General features: G+C 34.7%; 1 protein-coding gene and 2 pseudogenes across 12 annotated transcripts in view; 1 reads left to right on the top strand and 2 right to left on the bottom strand.

The window, feature by feature from the left end:
• The window catches only part of Atp11b (ATPase phospholipid transporting 11B (putative)), a 109,329-nt gene that overhangs the window by 54,031 nt on the left and 27,729 nt on the right, over positions 1 to 27,569 (bottom strand). For 8 of the 12 annotated variants that reach the window (XM_087186602.1, XM_021254816.2, XM_021254840.2 and 5 more), the window contains 9 exons: positions 26,916 to 27,005; positions 24,840 to 24,920; positions 14,730 to 14,837; positions 14,315 to 14,443; positions 13,436 to 13,539; positions 9,406 to 9,453; positions 7,042 to 7,106; positions 3,982 to 4,063; positions 20 to 112 (listed from right to left, as the gene is read on the bottom strand). In XM_087186602.1, the coding sequence (XP_087042728.1) occupies positions 20 to 112; positions 3,982 to 4,063; positions 7,042 to 7,106; positions 9,406 to 9,453; positions 13,436 to 13,539; positions 14,315 to 14,443; positions 14,730 to 14,837; positions 24,840 to 24,920; positions 26,916 to 27,005 (800 nt within the window). Of the gene's footprint in view, positions 1 to 19; positions 113 to 3,981; positions 4,064 to 7,041; positions 7,107 to 9,405; positions 9,454 to 13,435; positions 13,540 to 14,314; positions 14,444 to 14,718; positions 14,838 to 24,839; positions 24,921 to 26,915; positions 27,006 to 27,569 lie in introns of those variants that run through there. The other 4 variants (XM_021254847.2, XM_004834659.4, XM_021254807.2 and 1 more) reach the window with 3 other exon arrangements.
• On the bottom strand, positions 623 to 720 carry LOC147825369 (U6 spliceosomal RNA; annotated as a pseudogene).
• On the top strand, positions 20,590 to 21,609 carry LOC147825368 (protein FAM133B pseudogene; annotated as a pseudogene).

Genomic DNA, 27,569 nt, shown 5'->3' with positions numbered 1-27,569 from the left:
CTTAGAAACAAAGCCAGACCTGCTCACGTGATGCTGGTGCACATGATTTGTCCAACTGAACAGAACAGTCCTGGATGCTGCCACAAACGCAAGATGTGCCCTGCAGGTGAGCCTGCCGTAAGAATGACAGTACTTCTGGTTGGAGTAAAAAGAAAATGTCACCTGATCTCAGCCCCTTTGCACCCTGTATTTCCTCCTCCCTCCTCCTCACCCTAAATAAAAACAAAAAACACTTAAAAAAAAAAATTAAAACTAGTGTTACAGGCGGTAATTACTATTCAATTTTTCATTGTATATTAGTTTTAACTTACAAACTGACTGGAAATACCAAAAGCAGAAAAAATTGTAGCTTAGAAAACCTAGCACTACAACAGAGCCACACAAAAAACAAATTCAATACATATTTCTAGATTGTTTTCTCAAGCAAAATTCTGTTGATAGTTTTGAAGTCTCTTACAGTTCATGTGTAAGACTTTAGAGTTGAAACAATAATACCCTGGCAAATTTTCTACGGTTATTAATGTACTAACTCTCACTGATCTCCCTATCCAATTTCTATTTTAATATCTTAATTTCTGTCTTACTATCAACAGTTTTCAATTTTATTTATCCTAATATGTTTAAAAATACACATCATTTCATGAGTTTGTATGTCAGCCTTGTGCATGGGCCATGCTAAATCCTCTGTATTGCTCTAATATGTACGTGCTGCTGAAGCAAATATATGTTCAATTTTAAAGAACTTTTTTGATATGAAGAAACTTATTACAGAAATTAAAATACAAATAAACAAAACACTATAATAAGACATTATGTGCCCAAGACATCTTGAACATGTTATTTTATCATTTTCACTTCATCTATATTTTCTTCCATTCCAATTACTTACTCATTCATTCATTCATTCATTCATTTATTGAGACAGGGTATCGCAACGCAATTCAGGCTGGCCTTGAACTCACTATTTAGCCCACATGGGGCTCAAATTTCAAGCAATCCTCTCGCATCAGCCTCTCAAGTACTGGGACTCTATAGGTGTGCGCCACCATGCCCTGCTTTTAATTCTTATTTTTTGTTTCTTTTACCTCGTCACCTCATCAACTGCTTTAAAATTTTTTTTGTTTTGAACAAAATGCCACACAAAGTTATAAAAACAATACAAAGAGTGCCATGTAGTCTTAGTCACTGATTTTCCCAATTAGTACATTACGGTGAATTAAACTATGTACATTTGTTTTCACTATTCACACAATCTGTGCTCATTTGTATGCGTGTACAGCTCTAGAAGACTTAATCCCACATACAGATTAACTACCACTTCCGAGACACTGAACTACTGCATAACCACCAAAGAACTAGACTGCAGCTGCACCCATCCCCAGCCACAGCCCTGTTCCCTGGCAGTGTTACTCTGTCCTTTATCTCTATAGTTTTGTCATTCTGACCCTGTCACACAAAAAAAAGAAAAAAAAAAAGATTTGCAAATATTTCCTCCAACTCTATACCATGTCTTTCCATCCAATAGTCTTTCAAAAGTTTTAAATTGGTGAAATTCAATTTATTAATTTCTTTCCATTTAGTGATTGTGCTTTTGGTGTCTCTGCCTAACTATAGGTCCTTTCAAAAGGCCTTTCTTTTAAAAGTGTTATGTTTTACATTAAATTAATGAATTTAGTTATCTTGGTGCCAGAGATTGAGGACAGGACCTTGCATGTGGTAAGCAGGTGCCCTATCACTGAGCTACACCTCCAGTGCATGTTTTACATTTAATCTATGTTCCATCTGAATCCGTATACTGTATGTGCTATAAGGTTGACAGTTTTTTTCTGCTAAAAATACAAAATTATTTTAGCACCACTTAAGATTCTCTTTCCTTCACTGTACTGCTTTTATGCCCCTTTCCAAAATTAATTTTATGCATCTCTGTGTGTGTGTGCGCCTGTGTGTGTCTATTTTGGGCGTTGTCTTATTTTCTTACACCCACCAATAACAAATCGTCTTGATTACTGGAGCTATACTATCAGTCTAACACCAGATAGTGATTATTCTTACTTCATCCTTCAATTCCAAAATTGTTAGTTATGTTAGTTTCTTTGTGTTTTTACATACATTTCAGGATAAACTTGTCTATTTTTGTTTGTTTGTTTGTTTTTTTGGTAACAGGGATTGAACTCGGGTCCTTGCGCTAAACTTGTCTATTTCTAGAAAAAAATCTTGCTGGAATTTTTTTTTCTTTGATGGTACTGGGGATTGAAACTAGGACCTGCACATTGGACTAAAGGGCCCAAGATGGGCTTGAAGCTGTGGTCTTCTTGTCTCAGTCCCCACAGATCCAGGATTATAAGCTTACATCACCATGCCTGGCTCTAGATGGAATTTTGCTAAGAATTGTATTAAAACTCGATTGATCTGGGAGAACTGGCATCTTTATCCTGGCGAGTCTTCCAACCATAAACATGTCAGGGCCGGGGATTTAGCTCAGTGGTTATGCCACCTGACTTGAAAGCTCAAGGACCCAAGTTCAATCCCCAGTACCAAAAAAAAAAAAAAAATTCTCATAAACATGTCATATTGCCCCATATATTTAGGTCTCTGATTTCTCAGTGTTTTGTAATTGTCAGCACAGAGGCCTACATTTTGTTAGATGTATACTTGGGTTTTTTTTTTGAGGGGGGGCAACTGTAAATGATCTTGTGTTCTTAATTTTCATTTGTTTGACATTCCTGTTTTAATATTCAGTGCCACAAATTTCCTTATCAACACTGTTTTAGCTGCATCTCACAAATTTTAATATATTGTATTTTTATTATCTTCTCAGTTTAAAAAAAGTTTTTCTTTGAGGCTTCCTCTTTGACTTATGGGTTATTTAGAAGAGTTCCAGTTATTTTTATCTTTATCAATACTTCCAATTTTGTCTTTTTAGTCATTCTATTATATGTTTATTGGTATCTCCTTATAGTATTAATTTGCATCTCTCATGACTAATGAAGCTGTACAGTGGTGCCTCAGTTCACGAACTTAGTTTGTTCTATGTTTTGGAAGATGGCCAAGTTTGTGTTTGTGTGAGAAAGATGGCCATGGTCATATATGTCAATTGATGCCAAATGCTTCTGTTTGCAGGCCAAATTGTTTACAAATAAAAGCTCATATGCTCATTAGCCATTTGTAGATTTTCCTTGTGAAATGTCTACTCCAGTCTTTTGCCTACTTGTTCCTTAGGCTGTTTCTATTTTCATTATTATTCGTATGTGTTTTTTTAAAAAAAATATGGTTATATATTTCCAGATGACCTTGTTGTCCTTCAGCACTTCTCAGAAGTTCGCACTTCTCAGAAGTTCGTTCACAATTCTCTGCTATTTTGGATGGCATCACCGATACTGTTATTCACTTGTAGGTGATATATTTTCCCTTGACTGCTTACAATACCTTTTTTACAATACCTTTAAAAAATACATTTTAGAAGTCTGAGCATAAGGTGCATGTTTTTCTGCATGGCATCTGCTGATCTTGGTAGTGTAAGTTATTCCCCCCCCCCCCCATTTGCAGAAATTTTCAAGTCATGTTTTCAAATATTTTTATGCTGTCTCTTTTTGGGGTAAAGAATTATACTTATGCTAGACAGTTTCTTGTCTCACATGGGTCTGAAACTTCATTTTCCTCCAATCTTTTCTCCCTCTGTTCTTCAAAATGAGTAATTTCTATTGCTTTTTTTCTAGTTTATAGACAGTGTCTTCTGCTTTCCTCAATTTCATGTTAAACCCATCTCATGGTGTTTATATTTTAGCAATTACATTTTTCAACTTGAGAATTTCCATAAATTTTTTTATAGTTTCTGAGTTTCCCATATGTTCATTCATTTTTTCCTTTAGGCCCTTGAACATACTTATAATATCTGCTTTAAAGTTCTTTATCTGCTAATTGTAAGATTTAGATTATTAAATATAGTAATTATGTGTAAATAAAAATAGACAGTTTTCTTACTTTTCCACAGCAGATCTTTTCTGTGACTTGCTCTTATAATTTAATGCCATTTTAGTTTCCATTCCGGTGTACACAGCAACACCTATAGAACAAAAAAGAACCCTCTTACAACAATCTTCTGGCATGCTCACAGGAAATGAATGTACTTACTAGCATGCAATATTTTAAGAAAAAATTTACAGTTGTTATAACTTGGCTTTTCTTTAAGTCTTTTTATAGTTTTTAAACATTTGCCAAGTCTAATTTTGGGGAGCCTGTTATGGCTCGTGTCCGGATGTTCCCCAAAGCCTCATGTGGTCATAGGTGGGGCTCTTTCAGAGGTGGCTGGATCTAGAGTGTGTGTGACGCTGGGATTGATTCATGGGGCAATGCTGGGATCAAGGGTACTAGAATTAAGGCTGTGAGTGCTACCTTCTCTAAGTAGCCTGGATAAGATATAAGGGATAGAAAGAGGTGTGGTCATCCCTGGTTGCTTTGCTACCTTCTGCAACTGTTTCTCCTATATGATGCCCCTCTGCCATACCACCCTGCCTTGGAGCCAGCCAATTATGGATTGAAACCTCTACAAACTGTGAGCTAAATAAACCTTCTCTCCTTTAACTTTGGTTGTTGGGTATTTTGTCTCAGCACCCAGAAAAGTAACTAAGACAGAGTCCCAGTCCATCTGCTGGATGGGAAGCCCATAGGAGTCTTGCTCCCAAGGTATGAACAGGTATCTGAATGAAAGAGATATAACTAGAATTATAACTGATGGAGGAGAGAGATGGGAAAGAAATAGATGGCCTCTACAGATGGAGCTGGCAGAGCTAACAAAGATGCAAATGGAAAGCACACTGTTAGGTTGGTACAATGGATTAGGGCCAGAGAGTGAAAGGCCTTGAATGCCAGTCTGCTCTGGGCATCATTCCATAAGCACAGAGACAACACAGGTATCTGTCAGAGCAAACTATATAAACACAAACAAAATGCTAGTTTAAAAATGTCCATGTGAAGAACTGAGATGAATAAGAATGATAGTAATAATAACAGGACTGAAATTTGGCAATGAATGAAATTAAGACAAAACCAGCTTTATAAAAAAAAAGTTGCAGTTAGACCTTTCCTTGAATACTAGTTCTGCATCTTTGGGTAAGTATTCTAAGTCTCAATTTCCCCTTCTTAAAATGGGAAAAAAACCATCATAGAGTGAATGAAGTCTGTGTGAAGTCAGTGGCACTTTTTCACACTTTTGTGGAACCTTTCTTACTATCCAACTAGAGAAGAAAACCCTGGTCCCAGTAAACAACCACTCCCTAGCCCCTGGGAACAACTTACCTGTTTTGTCTCCATGAATCTGTCTATTCTCAGTATTTCAAATAAATGAAATCAGACAATACAGACCACTGATGTCTGGTTTCTTTTACTTACTATAATATTTTCCGGGTTCATTCCGTTTTATGGCTGAGTAGTATTCCATTATACAGATATATCAATTTTTGCTTATCTTTTCATTAGCTGATAAACATTTGGGGTATTTCCAATCTTTGGTTAGTATGTGTGAATAGTGCTGCTATGAACATTCTGTGCAAGTTTTTGTTGGAACACTCATTTTGAGTTCTCTGGGTATACAATGAGAATGAGATTGAGTCATATGCTAATATTATGTTTAACTTACTGAAGAACTGACAAACTGATTTTCATAGCAGCTGCAACATCTTACACTTCCATCAGCAATATATGAGGGTTCTGATTTTTACACATCCTTGCCAATACTCTTTCTGAAAATATGGATTTCTTCTTCAGTGTCTAACACTTTGAGATAAGATAAAATGGAGGTATAAGAAGAGAAAATAAGGAAGATCTCAAAAGTTGTGGTTATCTTGCTCTTTATTTATAACTGAGTTTCTTATATAAGAGAAACCACATGAGATTTACATGTCTGATTGATTTTACTTAACATTATAGTCTCAAAGTATACCCATTTCTCTACAAATGACTCAATTTTATCCTTCTTAAGGCAGAGTAGTACTCCACTTTATATAAGTACCACATTTTCTTTATGCAATCTGTTAATGAATATATAGGCTACTTCAAGATTTAGCTATCACGAATCATGCTGCTATCAACATGGGTATGCCTGCAAAATAAATGATAGGTAACAGGAAATATGGAGATAGAACTTTTTCAAATGGGAATGGGAGGAAGAAGCAGAAGAGAATGAGGTGAAGAATTGAGGTTGTGTCATGTACAGGTACCAATTCCCTACAAGGAATGTAATCATTATATAACGCAATCATGGACTAACAAAAAATAAAAACTGAAAAAAAAAAGAATACCCATTGTGGTTAACAATGGCTCAGGACAGGAAAGATCACTCCAGAAACCGGAGAAGCTAGTTGATAGATAAAAGTTGTTGTCGATGTCACAATGTGCCCAGAGTGGATTCAGGGTCTACTAAGTAGACTTAGTTCTCCAAGGCAAGAGAGTTATTTATTCATCCTTTTGATACTGCCAGGACATATTCCAGTATTACCTGATATAGAGTCAGAGATCAATGATAATTTATTGAATAAATAAATTAGTGGTTATTAATTCCATGTAAGAATAATCATGGAATTACAGAAGTGATTTACTACAACATGGTGCTAAATCACTGGTTCTCATCCACATTACTAAAAGTACAGAATTATTTTCTTTTTGTCTTTTTTATTTTGTTTTGTTTTTGAGGCAAGGTCTCACTATGTAGTCCAGGCTGGTCTCAAATTCCTGGTAATTCTCCTGCCTCTGCCTCTCGAGTGGTGAGATTACAGGTGTGCACAACCATGCCTGGCTCAGAATTATTTTCTTAGTGTTCAGTTTCACAAGTCACCTCAAAGAGAATTAAAGAGCAAAGTTCTAGTCTATTACTCAAAAACAGATTACTAACAACAACAAAAACAATATTAAGACAATCTTTCTAAGAAAATTACCATATACAACATTTCATTAATAAACTATTCGATCAAAAGGCCATATATGCTGTTTACTAAAATACTTCATATGAAACATGAATACAAAAGTTTATTTTAAGTATGTACAAACCAAAAATTTCTTTTGTGTTTTTTAATCTGGCTCCACGAAGTAAGAGACTCTCTGGGCCCAGAGGCCTAAGAAAAAAGAGAAAATAAAAAAAATATGTAAAAAACTCAATTTAACTAAGGAGCATCTTCAGTAGGAAGTACTTAAGCTCTAGGTGATACACTGGTTTCATATAAAACCAAAACCCAGGACGAGGATTTAGCTCAGTGGTTCCACTGCCTGCCTCGTAAGCGCAAGGACCCAAGTTCGATCCCTGGTACCAAAAAAACCCAAAAAACCCAAACCAAAACCCTAGCTATTGCAAAGCTGCCTAGACCAACCATGATGTTAGTTACCATAACAACAAACACCTGCTTTAGCATTTCAGTCACTTTAAGGTTAGTGGCTCAGAAATAAAGTAGGCATGTAAATAAACTCACAAAGCCACTAGTTTCAAAATGTTTGAACATAAAATTAAAACAATAAGCAGTGATTTAATAAAGTTAAGCAGAAAATGGAATTTTAAAAAATTAAGCAAAATTAATAGACAGCTTTGGAAATAGCTGAATTAAAATGCAATATAAACATAAACTATAGATTTGTGTATAAATGCATGACTTCTGCACAATTAAAATTATGCTGGATTATAAAATATAATGTAGGAAATATGTTAGTGTTTTTGTAGGCAAGATCACACGGTACAACTTGACTACTTGTATTGCATATTTCTTGGAGCACACGTCTTCTTGCTGTTTGAATTTCTCTCCATAAAGGAGATATAAAATGACAAGGAATAACTAGAAAGGAAATTGTATCTTCTTAGTGACAGCAAAATCATTAAGAGTCTGTTACAGATAAACTAGAAAGTCTTTATTTTGTTGATATCTTGTATGCTTGTCTGAAAGATACATACCTATTTATCTAAAGCAAAGAGAATTTAAATCATTGCTTAAAAAATATCTGCAAACCCAAACACTGTAAAAAGTGTGACGAGCCAAGGAGGGCCAAGTGTCGGGGACACAGCCAACAAGTATGATTTTATCAGATATTTGGAGTGCACTTCATGAATAGTCCAAAATCAATGTGACAACTCTTTATGAGCTGTAAAGTGGCTCTGTTCCCCTTGGTATCACTTCTAACAATGAAGAAAATGCTTTGAGTTCACGCTAGCATACAAGCTTTAGATTTTAAAGCCAATTCATCAATTCACTCCAGTTGCTTCAGTAAAAGAACAAAGTTCAAATGTTTAGCCACTCTGGGAGTGGAAGTAACATAATTGCTACTTTCCTTTACCAGCCACAGTATCTTAACGCAATTCAGGTGATATAGTCACATATTTTTCACTATTCCACTATAGAAATAAAAATAGGGCTGGGGATTTAGCTCAGTGGTTTCACTGCCTGCTGCGCAAGCACAAGGACCCAAGTTCGATCCCTGATACCAAAAAAAAAAAGAAATAAAAATAAAACCAGACACAGCAGGGACTCTACAAATAGATCTTGTGTACAAAGTTTATTGAATGTGCTCCTATGTTAATGTTCATTAAATGTTTAGTGCTAATGTATACTTTTGGTGGCTTGTTGATTTCATTTTAAGTGCTCAACCCTTTCCATTAGTGACTTTTTCCTCCAGACAATGTAAACTAAACATGTCTCCAAAAAATAAGTGGCACATCAAACCTGATTAGAAATTCAGGGATACAGGGCCGGGGATTCAGCTCAGTGATGCCACTGCCTGCCTTGCAAGCACAAGAACCCGAGTTTGATCCCCGGTACGAAAAGAAAAAAGAAATTCAGGGATAATTCCAAGATTGATTCTAATTTAAACCCTTTGGTCACCAGTAACAATATAATTTCATTCTATCAGTAAATCTTTTAACTGACCCAAAGCCTTTCATTGAGATGCCAAAAATTAACTTGAATATTGAGGGAAAACAAAGAAAGATAACCAAATAAGCAAAAAATCAATCAAAATAAGTGGTTCTGAACTGGGGACTAAATATTCTAGCTCGCACTGAATGATTATGGCTTAAATGTGTAAGGATCTGAATAAAAGCAGCTATTATTCAAAAAAGAAATATAAATCTTGCTAAATTATTTTGATATCATTTCATGGGTGTTTCATCTGCACTTACTGGTGCTACAAATTACTATCAGATAAAGGGCTGTTTTGTTTGGTACCGGGGATCTAACTCAGGTCCTTGCACTAGCGAGTGAGGCAGGCAGTGGAACCACGGAGCTAAATCCAGGGCTCCAAGGGCTAATTGTTTTAAAATTGACCTTATCTCACTTATCTCGTGATAGCTGTTTGTTTACCTAATCTCCCTTTACCTTTCAGTTCACCCTCAAACAGTTCCCACTTAAGAGTAGACAACAAATTTATTCTTACCTTACAATTTCTTCCATTTGCTGAGTTATTATCATTCGTCCCATGAATCTATAAAAGAATGTAACATATAATAAAAATATATCATATTACTTATTAAGTCAATGGGCAGAACATGGTAGATAGTTTTAGAAAGATTTCCATCCATGAAACAAAATCAACCTGTTGTACATATGGGTGGTCCAATAGTCATGCTATAAAATATAAAAATAAATATGTAGTCTTTATGTTTTAAAAACTGTAATATTCTTGCCATCTCTCCTCCAGCTATAAATGAGGTAATGAATGAAAAAGTGTTTTCAAAATGCCAACATGTTATATGTTATTACTATTATTAGTTTGGTCACTATAATTTATAACTACTACACAAAAATACATATATTATTTAGTCAACAGTGAATGTTCAAGTTTTTTATTATAATTTTACTAAAGTCTCCTGTGACCTAATAGATCACTGGAACTGGGTCATATATTTACTTACTCATTCAATTAATCAACACATATTCATTGAACAACTGCTATGTGTGAGTCACATAGGGGTAGAGTAGTAACCCAAAACCTATCAATGAGCTTCTTTCACCTTATAGTCATATTTAAACTTCTTATTGCCTGAAATCTAGAGTGAGTGGTCTGTTATCAATGGATTTTCACAGACTGGCCTTTCAGTTCTAATTGCTCCATTGCATAAAATCAATTCAAGCATAAAGGTATTTCCTACTAGTGTGAGACGTAAACTGAGCTTCATGTTTATCTTTAAGCAAAGAAATAGTCCCTCCCATAGCCCCCATTATTCCTCCTCTTTCCAGGTCACAGACCCTTTGCTCCTTGGAGACTGGCTTCATACTCTCTTCCCACCCCCTTCTATTTCCTTCAGTTCCTCAGGGAGAAGTGTGGTTTTTATTCTCTCTACTTTGTGGAATTTTATGTAGTCCTGGCTCCAGTCTAAATCCATTTGGATTTAGAGTCTAAGAACAAACTCAGCTGATGTCTCCCTGGATACCTTTCAGAGATGATGTGTGATAGGCATTTTTGTTTCCTTTAGCTAAATTCCAGCAAGGCATCTGTTTCTTTTTATCTGCCCTGTTACCCATGATTTTAAAGCACTGCCAGTATTTGTTCAGGCCAGTTCCACACTGAACACATCTGTGCTTTATTTATCCCTTTCTACAAATCCACATTTTGATTTTTTCAAAGTGAGAATAACTTTATTATTCTCTTTTCTGGTTTAAAGACTAGATTCACATTCAAGCATGCACATATTTTATAAAACCATTCAGATAATATAAAAAGACATCAAAAAGGAAGTAACAATAGCTGATAATCCAACCATTTAAATATAAACACTGCCAATCTTCTGGGGCATGTTTTTCAGGCTTTTTAATACATACACACATATATGTAAGTACAAATCTTAAAACACAAAAACACGGTATCATAAATACTGTAACATTATTCTCCACACTTAACATGCCCTACAAAAAACTTGTACCTACATTACTATTTTTAGTAGCGACATATAATACTGCATTTTTTGTTTCTGTACAATTTATTTAAATCACTACTGATGGGAAGTTTAGAGATTTTCTCTCCAATTTTGAACAGCCCATCCTGCCCTGACTGCATGTATCTCTTCACATTTTTATTAAGATAAATTCCTAGGAATAGAATTTTTTTTAAATTATTATTATTATTATTATTAATTTATTTATTTTGGTACTGGGGATCGAACTCGGGTCTTTGCTCTTGTGCAGCAGGTGGCGAAACCACTGAGCTAAATCCCTGGCCCAGAATTTTATTATTTTGTTACAAAAATTCATAACTGTGAAAGAGCTGAGTCAGAATCTAAGATATAATGGGATGGAAATATAAGAGAGAACTAAAGCAGGTAGAGAGACAGACAGACCGAGAGAAAATGGAGACAACTGTGATAAGCACGTGCTAGAGGCTGCTAGTGAACAGAAGGCTCCTCTGGTGTTTACTTCTTTCAGCAGCTTAGCAGAAATCACCTATTACCACGACTGCCTCTCTTTCCCTCTCTCTTTATGGTACTAAAGATTGAATGCAGGGCCTTCACACTACACCTACAGCATTTTTCCTTTCTTTCTTTTGTTTGTTTGTTTGGTACCGAGGATCAAACTCCGGACCTTGTGCTTGCGAGGTAGGCGGTGGAACCACCTGAGCTAAATCCCCAGCCCTTTTTCCTTTCTTTTTTTATTACATTGAGACAGGGTCTCACTAAATTAAGTTGCCCAGGCTTGGCGTGAATTGTGGTTCTCCTGCCTCAGCCTCCCATAGTGCTGGGATTGTAGGTGTGCTCTACCGTGCCCAACTATGATATTTTCTCTTGATAAGCTATTACAAGTTTTAAGAGGAATAATGTGACCCCAGTTAATAAACATGCAATTGAGGAAAAAAAATCATGATGTCCCTGGTGGGGGAAATTAAAACAGAAAAGTCTTTTAGCTTTCTAATAAAAAAATACAAATTAAAACTAGTTTAAAACTATAAAACTATTATTATATAATTAGCAAAAAACCTAGTAACATTTAATTGTAGTAAAATTTTGAAACAAGAAAAAAATAATATAAACTTATACTTCGCCCATGCAATAAAAATTAAGTCAGGTGTGATAATACATGTGCTTGTAATTCCAGACACTTGAGAGGCTACGGAAGGAGGATCATACATTTGAGACTAGCCTGGGCAACTTGACAAGATCCTACCTAAAACTTAAAAATAAAAAGGGTTGGGAATATAGGTCAGTGGTAGAGTACCCGTGGGTTTGATCTCAGTACTGAAACAAACAAAAAACAAAAAAATAATCCAACCAACCAAAAACAAACAGCAGCACCCCTGTAATCCCTGTACTCTAGGAGTCTGAGGCAGAAATGTTCCAAGTATTCCCGAGCAGCTTAGTGACTTAGCAAAATTAGTCAAAATAGAAATAAAATACTGTCTCAAAATAGGATACAAGAAAATATTTGGGGATGTCATCCACTGCAAAGGCCCTGGATTTAATTCCCAGTATTGTAAAAAAATAAAAAGTTAAAAAAATTTCCCCAATTTTGCAAGATAATTTAAAAACCACAGATCAAACCACTACTCATATTTCATATTAATCTTGTACCTAATATTGCATCATTTTCTAGTTTTTCATAATTTCTTTTATTTGCAGTGGGCTGAGACCAGGGCATAATAGCAATATAGAAATCTTAAAAGTACTTTAATTCTTTACAAGTAAACGTATTTATAGTTTAAATGCTCCTAAAGCATAGAATTCCAAATTTTTTAGTTAACTGAAGAATTCAATGCTGCATTTGACTTTTAAAAAAATGCAAGATTTTTATAATATTGGACAGGAAAATCCATTAGAAAGATATGGATACAAAACAAACATATGTAAAAGATTTGAAGATGCCAGTGATTAAGGGTAAGATTTTGAAATATTTCAACCAACAGGGGGAGATATGTGACAAGAAGCTGAAGGTGATTTTTACAATGTGTTTGTAATTTAGTCTCCTACTAGTTATTGAGTGAAAATGAGCTTGTTTAATGAACTATAATGTTGAAGAGTTTCTCTGTTCCTTTAAATAGGATCTTTACAAATGTAATACACTATTATCATTATTATTTTGTGCTTACTGTGATAGGTGATAAGACATAGCTTCTGTCCTTAAGGAACTTACAGGACTTCAAGATAATATTTATGTAATTTTTTCTTTTTCACTTTATTGTGTGTTATATATGTGAAATACTGAAAGCTACGTAAGTAGCTTTCATACATACATAAGGTTCTAAAGGTAGTATTTCTACACAATAGTGAAAACAAAGACATAATCTCAACTTCATGTAGCTTATAAAAAAGTTGTTAAAATTATTCTTCTTGAAATAATCTCTATATACTACCACAGCTATAAAGTAAGCACACTAGTTTATAAAAAAATAGAAGGTAATGGAAAAGTAGAAAATTTATAGTTCTAAGTATAGGTCTGTCTTCCTGACTAAAAATGAATATACTGAACATCACATGTACCTGTACAAATCTGCTTCCGGTTGCTGGCATTCTATTACAGCTATAAGACTGTCCAAATTGGCAACTGTCTGTAATACTGCTGTTTCTGGAACTGCCACATGTGTCTGGGGGAAAAAAAAAAGGGAAAAGAAAAAGAAAAGAAAAGAGAAAGGATTTATATCCAAATGTGACCTTAGATAACTACTACTTGAGATCTCTTTTACAGATAATTGTCCTACTGTACTTGAGATCACTCAGCTAGACAACAAAACAGAACCAAGACTATAAAGCAAAGAGAAAGGGATTGTCATGATTGTCTATAGAGACTATTTGCACAAAAGAAATTAAGTCTATGTATATTCACTACTGTGCAAAGTTTATTATAAGCAATTTAATTTGATAAAAAGTGAATTTTAGCCTTGATTGTAATCTGAAAACAGAAAATTTAAACTTGTCCCTTAACTTAAAAAAACATGAAAAATATTAAAAGATATTTTTCTTAAAAACACTTTCCATTTTCAATTTGAACTGACTAAACCATATGAAGCCACTCTTTAAATAAATATATAACATTTATTCTTTTTAAAAACTTGTAATTTTTCAAAGTACATATCAGTAAATTAAAAATTCTCCTTTATCAGGTCATACTTTATTATTTCAACCAAAGGAAAATATCATTATCATCCAGAGGTATTTTGTTCATCAGGAGAAACCTTCAAGGGCCGGGGATTTAGCTCAGTGGTTCCGCCACCTGCCTCACAAGTGCAAGGTCCCAAGTTCAATCCCCGGTTACCAAAATAAAGAAATAAATAAAATGAATGCAAACAAAAGAATAAAAAACAATAAAAATTATAAAAAAAAAAAAAAGAGAGAAACCTTCAGACATACATGCAAACAGACCTTTAGGTTTGTTTCTCCATCCAAACTAGCAGTTGTAATGTGACATGAACCATCAGGTCGATCCGAGGAGAGAAGCACCAAGTCTGCAGGGAAGATTTCATCTTTGGCTATTCGAACAATATCACCTACCTACGAAGAATTTAGGGGAAAAGTAAATATACAGATTTTAAAAGGCAAAGACATCTTTATTGGTTTCTTCATTAAGTGGCCTACATGATGATGATGATGATTTGCAGTGCTGGGTATCAAATCCAGGGTCTCAAGTATGCTAGGTAAGTTTGAGCTATGCTTCCAGCTCTATTATAGTATTTTAGTGTAAAAAAAAAAAAAAGAAAGGTTTTAACTAATATATAATCAAGACTAGAATTATGTGCCATATCAAAACAGAATTTTCTATTATTTACCAGATGCATACCCGAATGTTTTTTGACCTAGTTTTTACAAGGCCACCACTTCGAACAACATAAACAGGAGCTCCATTTACTTCATTATCTGAGTTATGGCGTAACCAATCTTCATATCCCTGAAAATACCAAAATAAAAACATCTTTTTAGTGTAAAGGTATTTTTATCAAATGAGAAAAAAAAGCCATAAAAACTCCCCCCAAACATTTCGCTCATCATAATTATCCTTGGCTATTTTGATGCATATGTTCATAAGTATGACATTCATTCCCCCTTGAAATCTTATTTGCAGACAACATGATCTTTTACATAGAAGACCCCCCAAAATTCCACTGAAAGACTCGAACTAATAAACAAATTCAGCAAGATAGCAGAATAAAAAATCAACACTCAAAACTCAATAGTGTTCCTGTACACCAATAATGAACCCACCACAAAAGAAATTAGGAAAACAATACCATTCACTATAGCATCAAGAAAAATTAAATACTTAGATTTAAGGCAACCCCAATAAAAAAACCAACAGTATTCCTCACAAAACTAGAGAAAGAAAAATCCTAAAATTCATATGGAACCAGAAGACACCAGAATACCAAAAGCAATCCTAGGAGACAAGAGCAAGACAGGAAGACTCACAACCCTGCATTTCAAGTTATATTATAAAGCTACAGTGGTAAAAAAAAACCCAGCATGGTACTGGCAAAAAAATAGGCACATGGATCAGTGGTACAAAATAGAGGATGCAGAAACAACCCTGGCACATTCAGCCATCTGATCTTTGACAAAGGGGTGGAGGAACGATAGCCTCTTTAACAAATGGTCCTGGAAAACTGGCTATCCACATGCAGAAGACTGAATCTAGACCCTTATCTCTCACCACATACTAAACTAAAATCAAAATGGATCAAAGATCTAAATATGAAAACAGAAACAATTGATCTCCTAGAAGATAAAATAGATAAAACCCTTGAAGACATAAGCATGGGCAAGGACTTTCTGAAGAGAACCCCAATTGTACAAGAAATAACATTAAGAATCAACAAATGAAATTATATATAAAAAAGCATAAAAACCAACCAACAATGTGAAGAGATAACCTACAGAATGGGAAAAAAAGTTTGTTAGCTATTCTGCAAAAGACTTAAAGAACTAAAAAAAATTAGATCCCCCAGGGGCTGGGGATTTAGTTCAGTGGTTCTGCTGCCTGCCTCGAAAGCGCAAGGTCCTGCATTCGATCCCTGGTACCAAAAAAAAAAAAAAAATTAGATCCCCCCCAAATATAGGGACCCAATAAAAAAAATGGGCAATGGAAATGAACAAGGGCCAATAAATACATGAAAAAATGTTCAACATCATTGGCCATTACAGAAATGCAAATTAAAACAACACTAAGATTCCATCTTACTCCAGAAAGAATGGCTATCATCAAGAAATCAAATAATAGAGCCAGGGATTTAGCTCAGTGGTTTTGCCACCTGCTGTGCAGGCACAAGGACCCGAGTTCAATCCCTGGTACCAAAAAAAAAAAAAAAACAGCAAAAAAGAGGTAGTCTTAGCATTTGTTATTATCTGAGTTCCTTTATGTTTTGGTACTGGGGATCAAACTCGGGTCCTTGCGCTTGTGGGGCAGGTTAAGGCTGCAGGGAAAAAGAACTCTTCTACATCATTGTTGGGAATGTAAACTAGTACAACCACTATGGAAATCAGTATGGAGATTCCTCAAAAAACTAAAACAAGAAATTCCATTTAACCCAGCCATTCCCCTTCTAGGTATCTTTCCAAAAGAATTAAAGACATCATGTTGCAGTGATATATGCATGTACTCATGTTTACAGCACCACAACTCATAATAGATAAATCTTGCAATGGTCTGTATATCTATCAACAGATGAATGGATAAAGAAAATGGGGTATCTACACACAATTAAATACTACACAGCTATAAACACAGATAAATCGGAGTCATTTGTAGAAAAACAGATGCACCTTATGACCGTAATGTTAAGTGAAGTAAATCAGATGCACAAGATAAATATCACATGGTTTCTCTTATATGAGAAACCCAAAGTATAAATAGAAAGCAAAATACAAGATAGATAATAGAAAAGAGAGAGAGAGAGCAAATGGAAAAGAGACCAGGAGATGGAGGGAGGGGAAGAGAGGAAGGTGACAGGGAAGTAAAAAGAATTAAGATGTGCCATGCACATAAACCAACTCCCTACGATAAATGTAATCATTATGTAATGCATATATGACTAATAAAAAAATACTCTTTTTTTCTTGGTGTTCACTATACACATTACTGGTTTTCACAGGACCTCTCTAGTTATTTCTCTATTTCTTTTTCGAAGTTTCCCTCTATGGCATCCTTATGAACGTTTTCCTCAGACTTGACTCTTTCTAGGTGATTTCTTCTATTCCTGTACATTGAAATAGTAAAAAATGGGGCTGCGGATTTAGCTCAGTGGTTCCGCTGCCTGCCTCGCAAAGCGCAAGGACCCGAGTTCGATCCCCAGTACCAAAAAAAGAAAAAAAAAACCGAAATAGTACAAAATATGCCAGTAATTCTTAAATTTAGATCTCTAACCCATATCTCCCTTCTAGATTCCAAACTTGAATATCTAACTTCATTATTAACACTTCCATTGTGTTATCTCATAAATATCTTAAACATAATAAAAACTAAGTTTAGGATTTTATTCCCAAAGTCTGTTGCATTTCTCATATTCCCTATCTGGACTATGACATCCCTATCTACCAAGCTGTTCATGCCAAAAATCTGCACAGCCATTCTTGTCTCCTACCTTTTCCTAATAGTACTCAATCATTAAATTAAGTTATAATAGCTTTTATAAACAAATCATTTTTAATCATATAGTATAAATTCACATAGTATGAACACGGACAATAAACAGAAAAAAGAACAATTTTTAAACTTAGGTTGATGTCTTTTATTTTCTGAAACAATATTCCCAAGAATTAATTATAATTACAGGTTAAACATCCCTAATCTGAAAATCTGAAACCCAAAATACTTAAAAATCCACAACTTTTTGAGAACTGATAAAATTCCACAGTTGGAAAATTCCACAACTGATTTGATGTGTGAAACATTTTATACATAAAATTATTAAAAATATACTACTGCATATGGGCCAGGGATTTAGCTGAGTGGTTCCACCGCCTGCCTTGCAAGTGTGCAAGGTCCCAAGTTTGATCTCAGGTAACAAAAAAAAAAAACCTTGTAAAAAATACTACTGCATAAACTTACCTTCAGCCTAAGTGTACAGCACATATAAAACAAATTTTGTGGGCTGGGGATTTAGCTCAGTGGCATAGTGGCTGCCTGGCAAGCGTGAGGTCCTGAGTTTGATCCCCGGTATCAAAAAAAAATTTTTTTGTGTGTGTTTAGACTTGGGTTGGATCTCCAAGATACCTTATTATGTACAGTACATGCAAACATTTCAAAATTTGAAAAAAAACTCTGCAATTTGAAACACTTCTGGCCCCAAGCATTTCAGACAAAGGATACTCAACCTTTAGTATTAAAAAAAATATACATACACACATACATGGGGTATTCATCACTAAAAAATCAAATAGATATAAGCATATCACAAAGAACCCTTTGAAGTAAAGGCATGGTGTTGTAGTTTATATGTAAATGTCCCCCAAAAGCCTCATGAGCTCATATCCCTCCTCCCTCGATGGCTTGCTGCTTCCTACTGGCCATGCCCCTCTGCTATGCTCCCTGCCTTGGAGCCAGCTGACTACAGACTATCTCTACAAGCTGTGAGACAAATAAACCTGCCCTCATTTAAACTGTGGTGTTGGGTATTATGTCTCAGCAATGAGAAAATAACTAAGATGAGTGGCAATTTTTTCAAGTGGGAAAGACTTCCTGTCTAATGAAAATTCAAGGACCCAGGGTTATAGCACAAATACAAATAATAAAATAATACCTAAGACATTTTTAAGTGATAAAAGGGACAAAATACTGTAAATTATATTCTATACTGTTATTTATGAAAAAATATGCTTGTCTATGTGAACACCTTACATAGACATCTGGATTAATTTACAAATAATTGTTCCTTCAGGGGAGAATTAGCACATTAGAAGTTAGAAGCAGAATAATTTTACTATATGTTATTTTTGCACTATCCCCATTTTTTTAAAAAAGTGTATCCATTATTTTAAAATGTTAAAATACTATAAACTATAAAGCAAAATATTAAAGATTGTCTTTTTCAAGGGGAAAACCTCTATGAAAGTACTCTTAAGATGCCTAGGTTAGGGCTGGGGATTTAGCTCAGTGGTTTCACTGCCTGCTGTGCAAGCACAAGGACCGAGTTCGATCCCTGGTACCACAAAAAAAAAAAAAAAAAAGATGCCTAGGTTATAATGGCCCCATTTAAGCTCCAAAATGTCAATTTTAGAAAATTTAACTAAGAGTCAAAACAGTCTTTTAGAAACTGTCAAAAAGTACAATTCCTTTTACAGTCAGTATTAACAGTGGAGCAGTAATAATAAAATATTATCTTTTAAAAGACATTTATAAATTCTAATTCATTGTACATATTACTGTCAGATTAATCTTCCCAAAACATTGCTTTCACTATCTTGCTAAATTCCCTTCAATGATTCAATGCTTAAGAGCAAGGAACTTTCCAGCTTCCTTAAATTAGTACCAACTCACATTTCTAGTATTATCTCTTAATATTTTCCTAGACAGGCTCAAACATTAGTCAGCCTTGTAATTTAACCAAAAACCAGGTCTTACCTGTTCTTGAATTTGGGTTTTTGCTCAAGCTGTTTCTACCTTATGTACTTCATCAATTGTCATATTCTATACACATCTTAATATTTTCTCCACAAAATCCTCCCTGATCATCCAAGTAAAGTGTTCCAGAATTATTTTTTAATTGGAGTCTTACCCTCCCCTAATACATAGATTTTAAGCTCGCAGAGGGCAAAGACTATCTTATTTACCAGAGCACTATGTCTTCCATTACAAAACATGATTTGCAAATACAACTGGGAAAAGTTAAGAACAACTGATAATACAGCCTTTTCCTATTTTGGTAGAAGTACAAAGGGCAAAGGCAGACTAAAAAGAGACAAAAGAAAAAGGGAAGCTTGGAACACTGCAATTCTCACTTTCATAATTTTTCTAAAATTTGTTCTATTCATCTATAGTGATACACATGTAAATCTGAACAATATATAGAAACACTATGTGTTTATTAAATGAGTAAAACTTGGGAACAGTTGCTACAAAAGAGAAAAAGCTGAGCCTGAAATTCTGTTTTGAGAAAGGGAGAAAATCCTTACAGATCAAATATGCTTTTTGAAAATTTTATCACCATTTATATCTCTCCCTTTGCCTGAGCTATCAAGAACCTCTCATCTCGATTTAGTGCTTAGCTGCAAAAGCTGTACTAATACACGTTTGAGGAACAATCTTTCTGGTTTTATGCATTTTTACTTAACCCATTTTTGAAGAAGGCAGATTGTCAATTATTATTAAAACTCTTACCCGTGTTTGATCCCTGGTACCAAAAAATATAAAAAAAATAAAAAGCCCTCTTATCTTGCAGATATGCATTCACCATAATTTTTTTCAATTCAGTTAATGGTATGATATTCTAATTAAATGCAGTCCATATTTGGGCAAATATATATTGGAAGACAGCGGCAAGAGGTATTTTGCTTTACAAATGTTCCATAGGTTTATTCACTCTTATTCGTTTATTCTGCAAATATTTATTAATGCCCCTACATGTGTATGGCCTTGTTCTGGCTTCTTGACATAAACCAGTATATAAAAAAAAGTCTGCACTCATAAACATAAAAGTCATTTCAATAAAATGGCAGGTAAGCTAATAAACATGTATTCAATGGAGCATGAGGTCATGACTAAAGAAAAAGGGCCAGAGGAAATGAGAGAGCAACACGGTGGCCACAAAAGGCCAAAGTTTAAGAATCCAGGGGGGGCAGTGACAGAAGGACCTGCAGTGGGCTGCCTCGGCTGTTTCTCTGGCCTGCTCTCTCGCTCACAGTCTTACTGTGAGCTTGGTCCAGCATGAGATAAGGAAGTGGGACAATCAGGTGGGAAGAAGTGAAAGAGCAACTAGAAAAGAAAAAGAAAGGCTCTAAGGCTTTGGCTGAATCTGAAGAAAAAATGAATGAGAATTGGAAGAAAGAACTAGAAAAGCACAGGGAGAAATTATTAAGTGGAAATGAAAGCTCATCAAAAAAAAAAAAACAGAAAAAGAAGAAAGAAAAGAAGAAATCTGGTAGGTATTCATTTTCTTCATCAAGCTCTGATTCCTCCAGCAGTTCTTCAGATTCTGAAGATGAGGAAAAGAAGCAAGCAAAAAGGAGAAAGAAAAAGAAGAACCGTTCGCATAAATCTTCTGAAAGCTCCATGTCAGAAACTGAATCAGACAGTAAGGATAGTTTAAAAAAGAAAAGGAAGTCAAAGGATGCAACTGAGAAAGAGAAGGACATTAAAGGACTCAGCAAAAAAAGAAAGATGTAAAGATGTATCCTGAAGATAAACCTTTATCATGAGTCCTTATCTGAATCAGATTATATTGAAGAGGTATGAGCAAAAAAGAAGAAAAGCAGTGAAGAACGAGAAAAAGCAACAGAAAAATCAAAAAAGAAAAAGAAGCATAAGAAACACAGTAAGAAGAAGAAAAAGAAGGCTGCTAGTTCAAGTCCTGACTCACCATAACATTAACAAAGACCAGGATTCTCTTATGAAGAAAGTGCAATGTCTAAGGAAATTTCAACTGTGAAAATTATGATATATTTACTAAAATGCATGAATTTTCTTGTTTTTAGAACTGTTCTTGGACTATTCAATAGCCACTCAGATGCTGCTATGTGAAAGGGCCATAATTGTTGCTTGCTACTTGAACATCTACTTTTGCTCCTCCAGGGTGTGATAACCTTGGGAGATGATACACTGCAGTCGTACTAGTGGTTAAGATATTTGGGGATAAAGCTAATATTTTTGACTAGAAGTATCTAGTGGTAAATCAACAGAAATTCAATCTGGATACATCTTTAAGATATAATCAGAAATGGCCAGATGACTCTAGTTAAATTTTTTAAAGTAGGGATTACATTAATATTTTGAATTCCTTATTCTGTAGATAGGTGTAATTTTTCCCCAGTATACTTTTATTTACCTTGGGAAGGAGCTTTTCGGGTGGAGGGAGGGGTGGTTTGCTCTCTCTTTAGCTTGCAGAATAGTGTGCCTTTGATCCTCACACATCCTACTTTCATGGACACAGTAACCATGCTTACTGGGGAGGTCGGAGGTGGGTAACCAGAGAAACAGCCCTTTGCAGCATGAGAAAGCCCCAAAGTTCTGGGTTTACCTCCACATCAATAACAACTGAATGTTTTTTACCTTTAGAATATGTTAATATCATTTAAATTAATTTTTGACTATACTTTGGCTTTGGAGAGGGATTGTTTCATATAGACACTGGTACCTTCTGAACTTATTAGCTAAATATTCTAAAGTGCATGTTTTATACTGTTGAGTTTTAACCAGTCAGGAAAATTTTATGTAACCAATGATAGTTTATTTTTTTGTATGAATTTGTTTAGGCTGCCATATTTAGCTTTTGTTAACTCTTTACTCTTGCTGTCTCAAGTTCATTATTATGTTTAATGGCACCCTTGCCAGGATATTTAGCATATAAAAAAAGGAGATTTTGATTTTTTGTTTTTAAACAGCTTCATAGTGAAGCTGAGACTTATAAACAAGTTGAGGCCGGGGATTTAGCTCAGTGGTTCCACTGCCTGCTTCATAAGCGAAAGGTCCTGAGTTCGATCCCCAGTGCAAAAAAACAAAACAAAAAAACAAGTTGTGTGGCAGACCTGGTATGCTATATGTTGTTACATAAAGCTATTGCCAGACTCTCAGTAAATACAGTGTTTTAAAAAAAAAGAATCCAAGTAAAACGAGGGATTGAGCTGTGCAACTGTGTATCTGGGAAGACAGCAAGCCACACAGTTATGAGAGAGGAGCATGCCCACTGCATGTGAGGACAAGGGCAGCTGGAGAACATAACTAAAAGGAAAAATGGGGGGGGGGAAATGGCAGAAATGCAGGAATCAGAGGCTAAACTGGGTAAATCACTAAAGAGCTGTGTTTTGATCAGTCTGATAAGAAACTACCCAAAGGTAGTGTGATCTAATTTTAAGAGACCAACCTTGTTGCTGTATGAAATCAGCAGGAGGGCAGGAGTGGAAGTGAGAGCCTATTACCTATTAGCAGAATAACGTAATTGTCCAGGCAAGGGGCAATGGCTGGTGACTTGGACTAATTAGGTTGATCTTGAAGGTAGAGATTAAAAAGTCAAAGGATGAGGATATCAAGGTTTGTGGTAGAAATATAGTAGTGCCCTCAATAAACTGGCGAACAGTGAGAGTACTGCAACTTTAGCTGGAAAAATAGCAACAGTTCTGTTTGAGATTCTTTTGAGGTGTTCAGGTGAAAATGATGTGCAAAGAGTTGTATATGCGTGTTTGGAGTTAAAAGAGTAGTTTCAGAATAGAAACTATCAATGTATAGATTTAGTAATCATCAGTACATAGATGGTACTTTAAACCACTGGACTGGATCAAATCACCTAGGAGGAAAGTATATATAGAAAAGAGGTCCAAGGAAAAGTAGGTGTTACTCTCATGCATTAGATGACATCTGCAAAGCCAAGTAACTTAGTGACAGCTGTGGCATAATAGTCTCTGACACACTAAATGATTAATGTAACTTCTTTTACAACATGATTGCTTTAATCAAATGAACAGACTCTTTATATAACAGACCTGTATCATTTAAGCAAAGTTTTGCATGATCTGTTACAATTCCAGTTCCCAACTACCTTTTACAACTTGTCTATTTCACTGCAAATAGCTATTTCATGTTTAAAAAAATTTCTGTCAGTACACGTGTGCAGTACGTAATGTTGACATTCCTTGTTGGAGTTGGGCCATGTACGTAACACATCTTCATTCCTTTTTTCAACCCCTTTCCCTCTTTCCTTCCCTCTATCTTTTGATCCCCTTCCCAGCTGAGAAAGTTCCTATACAGTGGACCCTTGACTTATGAACTCAATTTGTTCCTGAGGGCTGGTTGTAATTCAAGTTGGTCAACTGAAGGCTCAGGCTTCAAAGCCTCTCTCCTGTGTAAAGGCAGATCTGTGTCCTTAAGAGAGACATTTGCCCAGCATTTCTCACTTAAGCCCACACAGGCAAGGATGCTGTAACGTTCCTTCCAGAACTCTTTAAAGGTTAAATCTGTATCTGAGACCATCTGGAAGTATAAGTGGCCAGCATTCAGGTGGTAACTTAAGACTATGGTCATAAGTTAAAGCTAACATTCTGGTCGTAACTCAAGTTGTTTGTATGTATGATGGGCCAGTTGTAACTCGAGGGTCCACAGTATCTTCTATTTTTACTTCCTATATCTATTTTTCATTTTGCTCTTTATTTATAATTTAGGTTTATTGTTAATCTGTAGACTCTCATTCTCCTATGTGATAAAGAATATATTTCATCCTAGAAATTTAAAATTTTGTCAATTTTATTTCCATGACAACCTATACCCTATCCCTATATCCTATGAATTGGAAATTTATCACATAAACATATCTTTTTGGAATTATACTTCCTTTAAATATCAACAAACCCCACAAAGTTGATTATAATAATGTTTCATATGTAAATTGTCTTGTACACATAACACTTGTTTTTATTATTTTTTGATACCAGGGATCAAACTCAGGACCTTGTGCTTGTGAGGCAGGCAGCGGTGCCACTGAGCTAAATCCCTGGCCCAACACTTGTTTTTAGATGTTTCTTTGCTGTGTAAAGGTAATACAATATTTTACAAATAGTAATTATTCATGAGTTATCAGGTACTCTGAAATACAGCAGCGTGGCTAACTCAATTTAATTTTATTATGTTACCAAACAAATTTGCTGTTTTCTTATGGAAATTATTTTTAGAACAATACATATTACTCTGGAGTGGAAATATTAGCAACTTTCTCAATGGGAAAAAACAACAACAATAATAGGAAGTATTTCATACCTGCTTTATGGCGGTTACTGTTATCACAAAGAATAATGGAAGTCCACTGGTAATTGGACTGGTAGGTGTATCAATCATAAGCTAGATTTAAAAAAATACAGAGTATTATATTTTCATATTGTGCATGTCATGCTATTAATATCTAAAATCTCATACTATTATGCAGGGAGTATATGTGAGTTCACAATTTTACTTTGTTGGCTACTATCTGGGATTGGTAGAATATTTAAATTTATTGGACACCCACATATGTGCTAGAATGGTCGGTCAGTCTGCTTTCTTAACATCCAGGGTGCTTAATTTCTTCCTCAATATTGCCTAGGAATGGAGCTGCAGCTGCTCAATTCTGATTTCACATTTCTTTGCGCATCCTGAAAAATGCTAAAAGTTCTGTCAGCAATTTTTACACTAGGATTCAGAATTAACCTAACACTAGGGAGAAAGAACTAGGAATGGGAATATGAAAACAGTTTTTTCCTACAAGTGATTTTGTTCCAGCAGAGCCAGAGGAAGATAGCTAGGAAAATGGTGCTATAATTATAACACAAATCATACAACTGAAGTTTGAGTAAATTGCCAGAGAAGAAGAATTTGGAGTAATTATATATGGTTAGCTAGAACATTGATCTAATAATTTATTAATGTTCCTTTACTCTGGATAGGGCAATTAAATTTGTTCTATTCCAGACATGCTGAATTCCTGATCTTAGTTAGCAATTTCATAAATGCATGCATACTTTGTGGAAATGGTTTGTATAATTTCTCACTTTTCCAAGAAAACCAAGCAGGTGCTCTATTGACAAAAAATCAGTAAATTCCTTCTGTTCATGATGGAAAGCAATTTTAAAAAAAAAAAATGTTTTCTCAAGCTTTAAAATGATTACTTGAGGGCCGGGGATTTAGCTCAGTGGTGGTGCCGCCTGCCTCGCCAGAGCAAGGTCCTGAGTTTGAGCCCCAGAACAAACAGAAAAAAAAAAAGATTATGTGACTATTTCCTCTTTGAAATCCCTGGTTCTATTGAGAGAAAGGTTCAGTTTATACAAAAATTCTATGTCACATTGAAAGAAATTTCTAAGGTTTTTTCAGAAAAGAATTACTTCTTTAAAGGAAAATACTTGCTATTTTTAAATCTTACACTTTAGTTTCATGGGCTTTTCTCTTGATAATTTGATATGTTAAAAAAAAAAAAAAGCACAGGGCTGGGGATTTAGCTCAGTGGTTCTGCTGCCTGCCTTGCAAGTGCAAGGACCTGAGTTCGATCCCTGGTACCAAAAAAAAAAAAAAGCATAATATGAAAGGCTGTCACAACCCATGAACACAGATTTAAGCTAAGGGTCTCCAGTATAAGAATCCATATTCACTGGAGTGCTTAAATATTGAATTGTTTAAAATATTTTAGATTAAAGCAAAATTTACTGATTTATTTGTTTGTTTCAGATGGGTCTTACTATGTTGTCCAGGCTGGCTTCAAACTCCTGGGCTCAAGTAATCCTCCTGTCTCAGCCTCCCAACTAAAGGTATGTGTTGCTGATCCCAGATAAAATAAAATTTAGATTAAAAAAAAGTATTTTATACAAATATTTCCATATAAAATAGAATTTAAATTTTAAAAAGTACTTTGTACAAAGGTGATTCCATAGTCAGGTTTGTTAACAACATGCACTGTATGTACATCAAGAGTCAAAACATCTATGTTCTGAGGCTGGCATTTGAAAGATGGTTGGCTTGGATTATAATTATCAACCGATAGTACAACAGTATGAAATAAAATGCAGTTGATCTTAAAATTCATAGGCTAGGGCCGGGGATTTAGCTCAGTGGTTCTGCTGCCTGCCTTGCAAGTTCAAGGTCCTGAGTTCAATCCCCGGTACCAAAAAAACAACAAAAAAAATTCATAGGCTATATTTTAGAAATCTAGATGTGATTCAGATTATTCACTAAATATAATATGAAAGCTTTGTAGAAAAATAATAGTCCCATGGCAAAATTATTAAGAAACTGATGTAATCTTTTACTGTTCTAAGACATATTTTTAGAAACCATGTTTACAAACAACAACCAGGTGATAAAGCTTACCTGAACCAAAAATATAATAAGAAAATAAAAGTTTGCCACTCTTCTGAATTGTTCAAATAAATTTTTTGGGACAAAATTCCACACAGTATACTAAAAAATAAAAGAAAAAGAGATCAGTAAATTAATATTTTCAAACAACATATACTACCTAGATGTAATAATAATGAAAGTAAAATCAGAATTACTAAGCCCTTAGACAAATTAATTCTTGATGCTATGGAAACTATTTGGACTCCAGAGTCCAAGACTTTTATTCGACCTTTCTTCTTTTAGTATTTAGTATAATTTTTAAAAATTAAAATAAACTGGAACCTATCACTTTTGCTATTAAACTGTTGACTTTTTAGAAATTAGAAAAGGAAGATCTGTAAAAACCTTGTAATAATTTACTTTGGACTATATAAAACTAAGTCTAATGGTAAAGATGAGTAAAAGGCGACAAGAATGCTGACATTAGATACCATTTATTTTATATTTTATTTATTTCAAGGTCAGAAACAGAAAATGGTGTAATTATTCAACTATTCTTTTTTTAGTATGGAATATGGGAAAATAATCTAAGCTGTTGGAAAAAAAAGAAGGCTTTAGATAAATGATCCCTGGGATAATCATAAAGGATATAAAACTGTCACAATGTCAGTTTTAAAAGGTAAG

Source organism: Heterocephalus glaber, unplaced genomic scaffold (genome assembly GCF_053883595.1).
Source record: "Heterocephalus glaber isolate CG9 unplaced genomic scaffold, H.glaber_assembly_v1.0 deba00001504, whole genome shotgun sequence".
Lineage (NCBI taxonomy): Eukaryota > Metazoa > Chordata > Mammalia > Rodentia > Bathyergidae > Heterocephalus > Heterocephalus glaber.
This window is presented reverse-complemented; position numbering and strand designations above follow the sequence as displayed.